This window comes from Paroedura picta, chromosome 4 (genome assembly GCF_049243985.1).
Source record: "Paroedura picta isolate Pp20150507F chromosome 4, Ppicta_v3.0, whole genome shotgun sequence".
In the NCBI taxonomy this organism is placed as follows: domain Eukaryota; kingdom Metazoa; phylum Chordata; class Lepidosauria; order Squamata; family Gekkonidae; genus Paroedura; species Paroedura picta.
Window position 1 is genome coordinate 93,407,222 of NC_135372.1, and position 15,690 is coordinate 93,422,911.

The 15,690-nt window shown below is 44.8% G+C and overlaps 1 protein-coding gene and 1 long non-coding RNA gene across 2 annotated transcripts; one reads left to right on the forward strand and one right to left on the reverse strand.

The window, feature by feature from the left end:
- Positions 1-445: 445 nt before the first annotated feature.
- SMPD2 (sphingomyelin phosphodiesterase 2) lies at positions 446-12,951 on the reverse strand. Its single transcript, XM_077334280.1, has 11 exons — positions 12,793-12,951; positions 8,680-8,849; positions 7,253-7,349; positions 6,435-6,511; positions 5,994-6,087; positions 5,417-5,506; positions 4,952-5,034; positions 3,325-3,457; positions 2,891-2,995; positions 1,284-1,440; positions 446-985 (listed from the first exon to the last, which is right to left on the reverse strand). Exons 2-11 carry the CDS (start codon positions 8,727-8,729, stop codon positions 645-647), a joined length of 1,227 nt encoding a protein of 408 aa, XP_077190395.1. The 5' UTR covers positions 8,730-8,849; positions 12,793-12,951; the 3' UTR covers positions 446-644.
- A 170-nt stretch (positions 12,952-13,121) lies between these two features.
- LOC143836832 (uncharacterized) lies at positions 13,122-15,690 on the forward strand. The gene is made up of 3 exons (XR_013230773.1): positions 13,122-13,243; positions 14,119-14,309; positions 15,497-15,690. It is a non-coding gene; the product is annotated as an uncharacterized LOC143836832 (long non-coding RNA).

The window sequence follows — 15,690 nt, forward strand, 5'->3', positions numbered from 1 at the left end:
AATTAAATACAGGACTACATGCATCAAAAGTGTTAAAAAGACATCTCACAGGAATCCCTGTAGCTATATCAACAACCACATGACTACTGCTGGAGGGCATTCAGAACTGGGTAAAAGATCGGATTCACAACAAAAAATGCAAATGAGAGGCTGGCATTGAAACTTTGCTGGTGATTCAAGCCCTTTCAGGATTGGCACCAACTCAGCATGCAACTGCTAAACTCAGAAAAGGGTGGGGGACGAATCACTACGAACACTGTCTGGGCTGGCAGATCTGCTTGGTGCCAACTTCTGCACTGCTAATGCCGTTGCATGAATGAGTCTTACATTTCACAGCCAGATTACGATAAAACACTGGTTTCTTGAACCGCTACAATCCCTTACATTTAAAATTTTCCTTCTGGAGAGTGTAACAGGCAAGAGCATGACAGTTCCCATCACATAATTTCTTTTCCAGCAGAAAACCATTCATACAAAGTTTATTTAACTAAACTGCAGCTATAAAACATGTACAACATCAAATGCTAATTTATTGCCACACACACCCCCTAGGCACTAGAACCTGGGCAGCAGAGAGGGGCTTGCTGGCTTTCCCCTTCAGTAAGGGTCTCTTGGTCCCTATGGAGGCTCCAGCACAAAGAGTATCAGGCAGAGCTTAGCTTATCCTGGAGAGACTGCAGCCCCACCCGCATTTGCTCCTCTGTCCCCTGTAGGATCTTCACCTCAATGGTGTGGAAGAGGTAAAGTACGCCTGAGATGACCAACACCACCACTGCCAGCAGGCTGAGCATAGAGAAGGAGAACTTGGGGAAGGGCTGGAGGCTTCTGCCCAACACGGAGCTCAGGCCCATAGCCCCTTGCATAAGTAGCAGAAGTAGGGCCAGGACAGCCATGCGTCCACAGGAGTACCGCTGGCGCTCTGCTGAAAGCAGTCCCACCCTCACCTCCATCCGGGCTTCATTCAAGATGTCCACTAGCAGAGGCTCTAGAAAAAGAAGACAGAACTCAGTCACTATGGGTGCTCATGTTAGTCAAACAACATTGATAACACACCTCCAACCCACATTCTCAGGAGCTGGGGAGGCAGCCCATAGTTTCTGTCGGACCCTGGGGAATCTAGCCTTCCTTAGAATCTAAAGGGAAAGGCCAAGTACTCTCTGAGGAGGCTAGCAGAGTGAAGAATAAGCCTTGAAGGAGGAGATACTTGGTCATATACACAAGCAAGAAACAGCTTCCCAAAGGCATGCAAGAAAGCACTGAGTCAAGGAAGCTAGGGCACTTACCAACAGTGGGATGATTTAGGGCTTTGTCTAATCCTGTTTTTTGCACAGACAATGTGGCAAGGACAGCTTCATGGTCCGAGTAAGGGATGCTCTTGCCTGGAACTGTTCCAGTGGTAGTCACGTGACTGTTGCATTTTACTTCATACTGAGATGAGCCCTACAGGAAGAGAAATCCAGCAGATTGAAGATGTGCACATTATCTCTTCATGTCTGTAAAATTCTGTATCTAGATTGTGATCTACAGGTCAAAAGGAAGGGAGAAGCTGGGCTGCCTTCAACAAAAGCACCCTCTGAAGAATGGAAGCGATCAGAAGCATCTCCAAGGATTACCTATTCTTCACTAGGGATCACTTCATTATATGTTTCCTTATCTGGCCACCTGTTTTCCAACTGCCTCCTTTAATAGACATTTCCTCCAATATTATTTCTTGTAACAAGACTAGATAGTCCCATGCTTCTAATAATTCAGTGAAACAGGACCACTGCCAGCCAAGTTAGGACTTCCCTTTATGGCCTATTATGCATGGCTGTTTTCCCTCGCTTTCACCATGCATGTCCATCAAGTTTTCTCTGCACTAATTTTCTTCCCTTCAGGGCTGAGTTTGCTTTCTGGTTAATGTTTCCCTGCAGTTTCTGACAGTACTTTTGTATTAATTTTCAATTTTGCTTCCAGGCCAGGTAACTCAAAGGCATATTGATCCCTTTGGATTTCCCACACACACCCTTTTGCGGCCCCACCAACATCAGGGTTGTTCTGCCTTCCTCACCTTTTCATTGGTGTACAAGATCCAATTCTCCCTCATTTTTAGATTTAAATTTTTTTCACAAGCAACATGAGTCCAGAGATATGAGACTCATTTAGTCTTAGATGGTTGAATTAAAAAAATAAAGTTTGTGTGTGTGTGTTGAAAAGGTGCTGTGTGAGGTTTAGTTCCCTCATGGTATTGACCTGAAAGGGTTATTGGAGAGGAGATGAGAGACTGGAATTTAATTCCCAAAGCAGCATCACAGTCCTGGTGTGCAAAACAAACTCTTCCGCTATTAGAACAGCCAAAGCCACAAGCAGCCACATTCAAAGTAAAGAACTTGCACCTTCTGCGGGGAGGGCTGAATTAGTCAGGCAGCTGCCCCCATTTTCAAGCCATTTAGTCTGACTTCAGTTCTTGTGAAAGAACTGTCCATGTTCTCAGAAATTACAAACACAAGAAACGTCTCAGTGCTTAGAGCTGCTCTGACTCAAAATGCAATGCAGCAAGTTCTTGTACAGCGATGCTTGCCGCTTTGTATGTTCCAGCTCTAAAGCCATACGTGTGATTCGGCTTGAAAAGCGGTCCTTCTGAGAGCAGCTGTCAGAGAGAACCCATCCAAATCGAGGGAGGGAGTTCCATCTATTGCCAAGGGATGGGTTGCTTGCTTGTGCTCAGCCAGACAAGACATTATTTTGGACACCCACCTATGAAACAGCAGCCAAAAGCAATAGAAGCTGTTCTGGCTCAGTATCCTAGTGGAGAGACGCAAACTTAGATAGCCAAGTGCCACTTCTTGAGCTCTGTGTCCTACCTTGGGCCATTCTCCATTGTCTATGCCTCCAAAGCTTGCATATATACCTTATAAAGAACGTAGTCAATACGAATCCCTTGAGGATAAAACAGCATTTCCTTCTGGTTTGTGAAACAGTTGGCTGGCACCAGAGTAGAGCCATCTTCACAGCCCTGTGAATGAGATCAGAGCCTGAATTCAATTCTGTTTTAACTGGAGGACCTGCAGCAGTCTGACTTTCAGCAGAAGTCAGCAAGTGGGATTCTGCGCAGCTTGGAAGTATGAGGAAGGACAAGGGATTCCACTGTGTGGATGAAGCAGGCCATGCTAACCAATTCAAGAGTCTAATTTGATTTCTTAACAAAACAGAGCGCTGTGCTGTTGTTCCTAAGTCCCAAGCACCACCTTCTCTACCAAGAGGAAGGTGTCAGATTTCTTATGTTAAGAAGACCCCAAACCACCCATTCCTTCCTGAACATTTAATGGTCTTGTATGCACTCACCTCAACCTTCTCTGCAGCAGTGAAGGAGTCCTGCAGGCCTACCCAGCTTCGCAACAGCCGAACACCAACATCCTCGGGATGCATATTCAGGTCCCCACCAAGCAGCACAATGTCAGCCCCTTTGGAAGTATGCCTGGGAAGATAGAGCAGTCTGAGGTTGGGAGGAAACAAAACCTCTCCGCCACAAAAAAAACCCTCTCTGAGGAAGCCTTTCAACAGGCAGGATGTAGGCTGCATCAGACTCAAATGCTTCCACCCATCCATGATCATAACCAGTCCCCTTCCCTCCCTCACTGGAAAGGGCTTCTATTCAGTATGTGGATCCTCTTATAAGCTAGAACTGGACAGTCAGCATAGTGAAGAGGTTAGAGAGTTAAACAAGGATGTAGGAAACCCAGGTCTGAATCCCCACTCTGCCCTGGATGCTTGCTTAGTGAGCTTGGGTCAGTCATACACTCTCAACCTAAACTATCTCAAAGGGCTGTTGTGAAGATACAAGGGAGGGGGAAGAGAATTATGAAATCTACCTTGGGTCTCCAGTGGAGAATAGGACAGAATTTACATGGAGTTGTGATGGACTGCACTTTTTAAAAGCTTAGAAGTATTGTACAAACAGCTGAAGGACTGTGAACTGTAAATTCTTCACAGAGCCAGGGAGCCTTGAGTGACAGGTGGTTCCAAGGAATGTTATTGGTTAGCATTTGTTAGCCGAGCAAACAAAGATTTTAGAGCTGAATGCTGAGAATTCAGTCTGATTTCAGCCCTAGCTGAAAAGAGTTGAGTACTGAAAGTTTCAGAATTCAGCTCTGACCAAGAGCAGTTTAACACAGACATGAGAACTGGGGGAAATTGGCAAGGGAGTTTAGGAAGTAAACAAAGACTCCCTCTTGGGTCAAAGAAGGGGAATAGATCTTCTAATCTAGGAAGAAAAGAGAATTCCCTATTCAGTCAAACTGGGAGTTAGTTCTGAAGAGACCAGTGATCCCTGATCTGGCATGGTTAGTAACTTCGAGACCTTAACTGTAAGTTTAAAAATGCAAAACGAGTAACTGGTGTTTCAAGAGAAGAGGTTTGGGTACTGGAAAGAGTAAATCAGCCTTATGGAGACCAAAAGATACAAAGAATGCTCAAAGTGTACTAGGATATTTAGGAAACACTGGAACAAAAGCCTCTCAGCATAAATATTTGTCACTGAAAGTGACTTTTATTTTATTAATATGAAAACATCTTGAGTCCCATTAAATTGAGGGGGCTCCCAATCCTTCCCTCAGGTTTCTGGGCTGAGCACACAGCCAAAATATTATACTGTGATGATGAGGTGGGCCAGCCAGACTTCTTCAGTAAAGAAATGGATACACATTACTAGGGCAGCTCAGTCAGTAAAGGGAAACAAATGAAGGGAAAATCTTCTGAGGGAGGAAAGTGGATGTGGGCTGTCACAGGAGGAAATAAAAATAAAGAAAAAACAGGATTCTGGGCCACTACCAAAGATCTAAACAAGGAAAGGGCCAAAACTGAATTTGGGATGCAAGGATAACTACATTCCAGAGTATTCACTGCAGCACAAATCTCATAACAGTGGGGTTTGTGTTGGGGAGACCCCCATTGCTCCCTCTTTTACACTCACTGTATAAACTGGCCAAGTTCCCAGGCCTGGACTACTCGATGAGGCAAGTAACCATCTTTCTCCCGACAATACTCAGCATGAAGCTTAGGGGGGAAAAGGGAACAACATTACAACAGCACAACATGCTAGGTACTTTCTGAGATCAAAGCTAGGAGACTGAAGGTATAATTGAGAAAGCATCCTCAACGAACTGGCAAACATTTTTAGGGTTATTCATACGCATCTCCTGCTGGCACATATGCTGTAAAACAGAAATTGCCAATTCTGAGCTCATCCAGCACAATTTGTTAGGGGTTCTGTGTAGTCGAACAGGAAAATGCTAACATTTGGTCACTAAGCTAAGATGCTGGAAAAAGTCTTTTCCTCTCATCCTCATATCTGTACTTCATGCTGAACAGCCAGTTCTTGGGCTGGAAAGGTAAATTAAACATTTATTTATTAACAAATTAAAATAAAATTACTTACATGTGTCACATAGACGTTGAAGACTATACCCTGGATCTTTAGCTCCACAAGCCCCACAGACTTCCCACAAAACCAGTCCCCATGCTGGAGCTAAAGGCAAAGTATTGTTGTTATTATTATGATTATTATTATGATTATTAGATTAGATTTGCATCCTGTCCAACAGCAGCATTTTGGGCAGCTAACAATGTGATTAAATACAACATAAAATTATATCAAAATACAATATAAATATCTTAAAACAGTAAAATGCATCCAATTAATATCAAATTCCTATTGGCCACATATGTAGGTTCATCCAGTTGGTTTGTGGAGCAATTTCCAGTGCTGTAATGGAAGGCGGGGAGTATATAGGGCAAGGATGGCCAAACTGTGGCTCTCCAGATGTCCATGGACTACAATTCATGGCAGGGGCTCATAGGAATTTTGGTCCATGGACAACTGGAGAGTCACAGTATGGCCTACTCTGGTACAGGGGATGATATGAGACACACACAGGACAGTCTGGTCTCCAACAGCACATTGCTGTGAAGGATGCTATGTCCTACCTCCCTGAAGCAAAGCATTATTCACTCACCATGTATGGGTAGCCATTCACGGAGTACTGATACAGGAAGGTGTCCAAGATCTGGTGTTTGGAGAAGATGCAGAGCCCACTGCCAATCACCCCACTAAGACAGACAGATAGATTCCACAGTTATCACCATGCTCTCTTGCTATGCCTCCAGCCAATGCAAACTAGCTACTTCAAGGGATCCCCAGGGCCTTCCAGAACTACATCCACACACTGCTGCTTTTTGCATACTCCTGTTCTACAGCAATTATCTGCAACTGTATCATCATTCTTACAGTGCATGTAGCATATTCTTTTGAAGCCTGTGGGCACTTTTGGAATTCTGACACAGGGCAGTGGACACAACTACAAAATAGCTGCCACACCCAGTGAAGGTCCTTATATTGTGGTGGTGGCTGCTACCAAAGCACCATTTTTAGAAGGGCCTTTCTTAGCTCATTTTACCTTTTGAAATAGTGGGAAGAAGGGTAGCGGGCAGACAGTTTCTTTTTCAGTTCGCAATAGTCTTTCTCACTCCACACCTGGAAAAGCAGAAAGCAGACCACTGAGATTTCAGTGATCTCAAATCAAGGAACAAAAATGGCAAGTGAACCTGCAGATAAGGCACCTGGTAGCAGTTCCTTGAAGTAGGGGTGTGACTCATTGGCAGAACCAGCTTTGTGTAGTGGTTAGGAGTGCATCTAGCAAGCCAGGTTCAATTCTGCACTCCACCACGTGGAGCCAGCTGGATGACCTTGGGCTCGCCACAGCGCTGATAAAGCTGTTCCAACCGAGCAGTGATATCAGGGCTCTCTCAGCCTCACCTAACCCACAGGGTGTCTATTATGGGGAGAGGAACGGGAAGGCAATTGTAAGCCACTTTGAGACTCCTTCAGGCAATGAAAAGTGGGATTTAAAAACACCTCTTCTTCTCCTCCTCCTCTTCCTCTTGGCACTCTCAGAATCAATCTCCAGTATCTATAGTCAGAAGGATCAGGTAGAAATGATGTGAAAGTCCTGAGACCCTGGAGAGTGGCTGCTAGTCTGAGTAATGGCCTTGATATGGTCTGATTTGTTTATTAACTACCTGCACGTCCTGTTATCCATGCAGCATGCTTTCAAATGTTGCAGTCATTCAGAAAGGCAGCCTCCTACCCCCTCACTCTACAATAGGCTGGCTAGTGCTTTGCCCTGTTCATTTCATGGCTGAGCTGAGACACAAACTCCCCGATTCAAGCCTAACAATATCCACCAGAGCAGATTTATTCTTCCTAAGCCCTCACCTCCTGCAAGAGTGCTAGGTCAAATCCTTCCTGGTCGAGGACATCGCCGATCAACGCAATGCGTTCTTGCCGTAATTTGCTCAAGTAGCGAAGTGCCCTAGAAGGGAAAGGAACAGAAATGCTGCTGGCTGGAAATAAAGCCTGTTTTGAACAGTGTTTACTTTACACTCTTGCTGAAGCATTAAGAGCACAGTCTTGGTGCACAGCAGGATCCTTCACTATCATGGGAAGGGCCAAAGGGGCCAGGGATGCCCCTTTCCAGCTAGGCTGGCTTCTTAGCTGCAGCTGTTCCTAAAAAACAAACATACAAACAAACAAAACCTGTTCTGGTCTTAATCACACATTATTTGAGAATATCCAGAGCAAATTAGTGCAATGTGCTCTACATGGCACTGCCTGTCAAGATAATTCAGAAGCATCAATCCAGGACAAAACAGAGCAGCTTACTGGGGCCACTCCCAAAGAACACAAACTTTCACATTACAGCAGCACTAGCTTCCAGTTTGCGCCCTAAAGTTTTGAGCCCTAAAGGGTTTTGGCTCGCAGAATATGAAGCATTACTTCCTCTCTTACCAGCCTTCTCAAGCCCACAATCAATGAATGAGGCCTTTCTAGAGGGATCACCCTTATCTGAGATAAGACCAGTAAGGACTCATGATCTTTGCAATAGGAGCCTTCAAGTTATGGAAGACATGAGGCTGATATCATTTCTACAGGCCCTCTAGAGAAACCTGAAAACATTTGTGTTCCAGAAAGGTTTGAGTTTCTGAGCTGTATGGAAGAGCAGCATATAAATCAAAATCAGAGGGAGAAAAAGGTAAGGTAAACAGACATCCCAATTTGTATGGGGGAAATCACAATCTCTTGATACTATCTCGTGAGAAATTGGCTGCCACTGCAGATAAGTGTCTAGCATCCCCAATAAACTTTGTGGAAATGGTAGCAAGGGCAAGAATTTCCTCTCCTCAGTAGGCTCCTTATACATTTTCCTCCTGTGTTGGGAGAGCCCTTTGGGACGCTAAATAGGGCCCAGAAGCAGCACAACAACTAGCTAACTAACTGACAAAAAATGAATCCGCAGTATTCAAGTGAGATGTCCCCTTGTGACCCCGCCCTCTGTATGTCTGAAGACACCACCAAATTAATGAGGCACACTGAGAACATAGTACAGGTTAGTCTTATCTGACAGCTAAATAAAAAATGCCATATCCAGGCTTAAAAGGAACATTTAGGTCATCTCAGAGAAGATGGGCAACACTCTGTGCCAGAATCCCAAAGCAATGAGGAACTGCAGCTCCAGGGCCGCAGGAAAAACTATTTTGTCATGTCATCACATGACCCCCCCCCCCAAGCCCAGCAGTGTGTTCAACCAGAACAAATCTAACCCTTGTAGCCATCTCAGCCAAAAGCACAGGTCGGAAACTCACCAGCAATTGAGGTCAAAGATTCGGAGCTGGAGGAAAGGATCCTTATCCATTTCTGTGGGAACCGGACAATGCTGAGGGGCTCTCAGTGGGGCACTGCTGGATTCAAATATTGAGGTTCTTCCTCTAGATTTCCAACAACCAGGGTGGAGTCAGACTTTGCCTTCTCCCCTCTGCCAAGAGAAAGAGATTATGACTCCACTAACATAAGGAAGACCTGCGCATGGACAGCTGTAAGCAAGAAAGGAGGAGGTGGAGCCGTCAGTGTCACTAGTTCAGCCAGGATGACGTGCTCTTGGGTTTGTCCAAGGCCCATAGGTGCCTTGCTCCACTAAACCCCAGCAGCAGCAGCAGCAGCAACAGCACAGGGATAGGTGCCAGGCTAAGACCCAGAGCTTAGCTGGGTTACCGAGCATTAAAGGGACATCCTCAGGTCAAAAGTAGGCCCACCTTCATACAAGCTGAGATTTCTCCAGGCCAATTGCCACCCCAGCAGAAACCCAGTAAGGATCAGAGAACGTGCAGGTACGGTTAAGGAAAGACCACAACTCCTTTGGTTTAGACTTCATTTGTTGCTCTTATCATAGTGTTATTTTTTAACACACACTCAAGGCCTTGCACACACACAAGTTCCCCAGTCTTCCCTATCCAGTTTAAAGCACACCTCATACAACTCCCAGCCAGAGTCTAAAGCACTGCTGCCATTCAAAACTACACCAGACATAAAATCACAGGCTTTGGCCCAGGCTTCTGCAGCCTCTTCACATAAATGACCTAGGAAATAGTGTTGTTCAGGAGATGGGTGCATGACACCCAATGTGGAAAGACAAACGACTTCTTGAATTTCTTTCAAGGATACACTTTCAGCCATGCTGGAGTATTTGGAACAGAGCCCTAGGTAACCCATCTCCCATCTAATCTAATGTAACCGGACCCTGTTCAACCCCATTCTCAGATGCCCACAATGCCTCACCATTCTTATTGGTTTCCCTGCACTTAGGGCAAGGGACTGGATGCTTCACTGATAAAGATCAGACTTTAGCTCAAGAACTCAAACTATGCACTACCAGATGATGGCCACAGAGACTTTTAACCATATGGCACATGCCAAGAAAGGCTCCTGCCTGCCCACTCTACCAATTTCTTAACCTGCAATGGGCTGGGATGGGGGGGGGCGGTTATTTGCCCCTTCTAGAAGTTTCCATATGCACTGTTTAATTGCATGTGCAGCTGTGTTCCTCCCCTTCCCAGCAGGGTAAATAACAGCCCAGACTGTTTTAGGTAAGGAAAATGGGACAGATGAAGGAGCCACGCCACCCAACCCCCAGCTGCAGTCCAGATCTGAATTAGGGCCCTGTGGTGCTTCTTAGTTGAGTTCCTGTGGGGAACCAGCAGCTGCCATATGGAAGAATGACTCTGTGATCTGTTAAGTAGCATAAGGTGGAACACAAAACTATTTATCAGTCTTTCCCCTCATCCCTTTATCTCCCAATTCCTTGTTTAATACCATTTTCTGAAATTCTCCCTCTCATGGGAAATTCATTAAAGGGGGAAACTGTGTGCCTGTTCATTACTGGAATTAGTATCATGCCTGTTGTAAACACTGTGTACATTACAAAAGCAATATGCAGGCTCAGCAAAAAGTGACAACCACCCGTTGAACATGTGCTTATTTTGCATGATGCCCTTTGAAAAAGGAACACATTCCTGCTCCTCATCCATTCCCTAACTGCTTTTGGGTTGAACAAATTTAGAGCCTAGTGGCACCTCTAAGACCAACAGGATTTTATTCAAGGTATGGGCTTTTGTGTGCATGCAGGGTTGGTACTCCTGCATTCCTGTGAAAATCAGCATCTTTATTAGAGAAGCACCAACCTCCCTGTTAGTGACTTCCCAAAATGTAGGAAACTGAAATAGGAGTCCAGTGGCACCTTCAAGACTAACAATATTTATATTCCACCATAAGATGTAGGCATCACATGAAGTCAGCTCTGACTCCCTTTTGCTAGCTGTCAAGGTTCGACTGGACTCTTGTTTTATTTTGCTGTTACGTACCAACACAGCTACCCATCTGGGATTTTTTGTCATTTCAAGTTAGCGAGTCAGCCAACTGCCCAACCTGATTTCATCCAGAAGTGTGTGTGCATCCAAAATTTGCAGATAGGCTAATTTGGATGGCAACATTTCACACTAAGTGCACATCACCTATCCTGCCCCAGCAGAGATTACCTATATGTCTTAACACTCCCAAGTAACAAGAAAATTAATTTAAAAGAACACTCTCCAGGCTACACAATCAAGGCTAAGTATTCTTTTGCTGTAAAATGAGTGGGCATCTCTTGAGAATTGCTATTCAGCAGCTACCAATGAGATTGTAAAATGCATCTGTCCATAAACAGGATGCTGCTTAAATTACATTAGAAGTAAAAGCTCTCCAGAAAGGCCTTTCATTACTGTGCTTTTAATTAATTGCTCACCAGGCCATAGTTGGGTCTGTTGTTAGTTTTCTTCACAGCTTGTAAACAAAAACTGGAAATCTGATTAAAATGTCATTAGTGGTTGCACAAAACACAGGTGCTGCTTGGCATGGAGAGGTTCTCACATCACACCAAAGAAGCACTTGATCTTGTAAAACTACAGATTCCCTTCTGCCATGGGCCTTTTGGTTTTAAAACATCCACTAGCAAACTTCGGCAAATTTGTTTGTTTGTTGTTCCCCTACTTATCTGACCACTTTCTTAATCTACAGAGAAGAAGCTCTTCACATCTCAACAAATTGTAACTGGCAGCATAGAAAGAGAATACCAGGAGAATGAAAATTAAGCCCATTTTAGATTTAAAATATTACCACTGGTTACTCTTGTTCTGTTAATTTTTGTTAAGAAATTTTTATCCTGCCTTTCAGTCAAAAAGCTTCTGACTACGCTACATATAGTATTAATAAGTCATCGTAACAAACAAATCACTTTTTGGAAACCTCACGCAATAAACGTTACAAAGAGCAAGCCAACTGAGTACCAGTCCCAAAACAATTTAGGGGCAAAGCAAAGCCAGAGCGGGAAATAAAACATACAGCAAAGCAAATCAACATATCAATTGCAGTCTCTTATGAATGGAAATTCCAAACAGTCACTAAAGAAGAGACATATCTGGACATCCATTCAATGAAAGACTTCTTTGTTTAGGTTTATGGCAGCAAGCACTAAGGCATAAGCCCCAGGGACCAAGTGGACCATTGCAATAGCACTCATAAACACAGGCAGGGAAGGGCGGATTGTCAACGGATTTGAAGTTCTTATCTTAGCAAAGTTTCACGCTGGAATAGGTGTTATTAAAAATCAGCGGGGTGAGGCTTGCTTCTGTCAAGTCAGACGATGTCCAAGCAGGACAGAAACAGGTGGGGTTCAGATAAATCACGCTTAGCTTGTTTCACTGGTTTCAGCGGGGTTTACAGAGCAGTCCTATGCAGAAGGTTGCGCCTGTTGGTCAAGACGAACTGGATCTGGACTGGAGTGTTTAGCCCGGAGGAGAGGTCACGGGGAAACGAGCTCTAACGCGGCTTCCACCGTTTCTAGATCATTAAGCGCCAGCTGTGCCAACACCCCAAGGCACGACAGTCACTGGAACAGAGCAAACGCTTTGAGTCCAGAGGCACCTTTAAAACCAACCAAGGTTTATTCAAGGCACGAGCTTTCGTGTGCACGCACACTTCCTCACACAAAGCCAGCCAGATCTTATCACACGAACAAAGCGTGGCGGCTTTTGCTCCCTTGCGCTCTAACCGCACTCGCTCTCGCTCGTCCCAGGCGGCCTCGAAGCGTTGCATTAAAAGTGCTCTAACATTATAAGCGTCCCACGGGAAGGAGCCATAAATAAAACTTGATCTCCGGGCTTCTATCCCGGTCGATCTCAAGGGACGCATCAAGCACTTCTTTGATCGATCCGCTGTTTCGGATCCTGGAGGGTTTATGGGGGGGGGGGGCGCCGCGGACCCGGCCAAGCACAGATGAAGCCGACTCAGAGGCGGCCGGGAGAGGGGAGAGGAGGACCGGGTTGCCTCACGCGCGACTAGTGGCCTGAAGAAAACCGGGAAGGTCCGGGAGAAAAGCTGCATACCTGGCCGCAGGCGAGAGATCTAGGAGAGCCGGCTCCGCTCCCAGTCCTCATTCTCTTTCCCCTCCTGCAACTAGAGCCAGCTGGCAGAGCTTCACTGCGGGCGCGGAAGGCACGCTGGGGCTTGTAGTCTTTCGGCCGCGCAATAACCCCAGCCTAAGCCGTTTCTCTCCCCGTAAGAACTTCAAGTCCCGTAAGGTGGCGCTGTCGGCTCCCGCAGCGCAAAAAGTCTAAGCTCAGAAATAGCGCGAACGACAACTCCCGAAATGCTTTGCGCCTAGCAGGGTTCTGTCGCACTCTTGTGGCCCTTCCTTTAAGGGCTGGCGAGCAAAGAAAGCAAAGCGCATGAACCCCGGATATTTCAAGGGCTTGTTGTTGCGGTTTTACACGGAAGTCGGATTCTACTGTCAGAGCCCCCACAAAGTACACTTTCCTGGTGCCAGGAAGTCCGGAGGTGCCTAGTGGCCATCCAGCCTTCAGTCTCCATTGCCGAGAGAGAGGAAAAGAGGGAACTATAGATCATGCCTACTTATATTTTTAGACATTTATTTCCTTGAATGTATTGCCCAGCTTTCTTGTGAGATTCACTGAAGCCAGTCAGAAGAAGTGTCAATCTCAAGCAACATTATGGATTGCTGGCCCTCCCGACCCAGTTTGACACTTCACTGGAATACTGTCCCTTTGCAGTTAAGCTAGGACTGTGTGAGGCTGAAAGACAGACATGTTTTCCTGTATTTGATGTGGTTTATCAAGAGACCAAGAGTCCTTATGCATATGTGTCCTATTACAGCGAAAACAAGTACTACCTGCATAGAAGTGTTAATGCCTGTTTGTAAGCAAGAGGCAAGAGTCAATGCATGGTCATACATTACAAATGGAAATGGGAACCAGTACCTGGATTAATGTAGGGAGCGGAGGGAAGGTGCAGAATAGGAAGCCCCACCACACCTGGAATACATCCCCAAATGGCCAAGGGTTGCATCCTGCTCTGGAGCAAAATCTCCTGGCCTTGGTATTGCTTCTTGTGACAAACAGGTCTAACTCAGGCAAAGATCAGTAGAAGATTATCTGAGGCAAAAGATCATTTGTGGTCTGAAATGTATATTCTCCTGAGGGCATCAGCCCTGGTGTTCTCTGACCCTGCAGTGTGAATGACGTGTAATGAAGCCCCCAAATGCTGGTTGTCTCTTGGCAAAGTAAAAAGAACACCATGTACCCTTGGCAATTGATATAAACTGTAGCCTTGGTGGTGTCCATCTGGGTAACTATGTGTCTGACAAAACCTAAAAAGGATTTAATGGCATAACCAACAGCACCCATCTCTTACAGGTTAATATGTCATGTTCTCTTGGAGGGGAGCCATCTGTCTTGTGCCAAACAAGGGGTCACAATGTGCACCCCATCCCTTTAAGGAAGTATTAGTGGTGATAATCACTTGAGGTGCTGCTAATCAAAGGGGAGCCCTGTGAACAGATCATCCTCATACAGCAATCTCTGCAACTGTCGCACCATGGAACATAGTAAGGAAAATTTCTGCCCTTGAAAATATCTGGTGGGGTTAAACCTCCTAATAAATCAACTTTGAAAGGGTCTAATTTTGAGGCATGTGTAAGGGATGGTTGTCATGGAGACCATAAAGCCTAATCGTTTCTGAAAAAATAGACCCAATTAGTAACTGTTTTTGGATATGCATGCTATCATAGCACTTATGCCGGCTGCCCTATCCCAATTAAATAAACTCTCCCTATTGAAGAGTCTAGGAGGGATCTAATGAAGACCACCTGCCAACTGGGCATTAATCTGGATTTTTCAATATTGACCAAAGTTACCCAGTATCAAAGAGACATTCTGCAAGAGGTGATTCTCCGTAAGGGCAGTAATTAGCCAATCATCAAGATATGGGGTGAGAGAGCTGCAAGGGAGACTTTTAAAGACAAAAACAGCAGGCCTCAGGACAGGGTTGCATAACCTACTTTGGCCAAGTGGGAAGGTGCAAGCATGGAAAATCACCATGTGCTGAGAAGCAGCCTTTTAAAGATTTGGGTCCAGGATCAGTCCTAACATCTCTCCCTTAAAATATCCTACAGACGCTTACTTTGAAGTGACACTACAAATGAAAATAGACTCAAAAATATAATTGATGGATGCATTTGGATTGGCAAGTGGTAAAGCAAGAGGACAAAAAGATTGGCTTAGTCATATACAACTAGTCTCAAGAATGAAAGATTTAAAAATCTGTGATGGAAAAATTAGAGACAAATGAGTTTGAATCAGAAGTAATGCTGAATAAATCACATTTATTGGGAAGTTTATACATATTTGTGATAAGTGGACATTGAAACAGAGCAGGTTAAGACCAACGTGGTGTGGATGCAAACCTTTGCACGAGCCAAAGTTTGATGTATGGGAACAGCTCTGGTCTAGGAATATAAAACTTCAAAATGTCACTTATTGAGGGAGCACTGATATAAGATGTTTTATAGGTGGTATTTGTCACCCAAAGATATAAGCAAAATGTCTAATCAACTGGATGGGAGCGGTTGGAGAGGTAATGAAGCTATAGGTTCTTTTTATCATGTGGGAGACCTAAAAGGTTTTGGATAAAAATTCATGAGAAGCTGCAGATATTACTCAAAATTAAGTTTCTGTTAGATGTAAACTGTATGTTGCTAGGTATTTTCCCTGAGAAAATGTCTGTGTTTCCTAGGGGATTCTTCTATGAGATGCTGGCAGCCAGACTTCTAATCACCTCAAGAAGGAAGCAGAATTACCTGACTGGACTCAAGGACTGAGAAATTAGGAGAACATGCTGTAATGGTGAAACTTACTAACTTGATGAATAGAAGTTCACCTAAGAATTCTATGAATGCTGGGATTTCCTTCTAAACATGCTGAGTTATA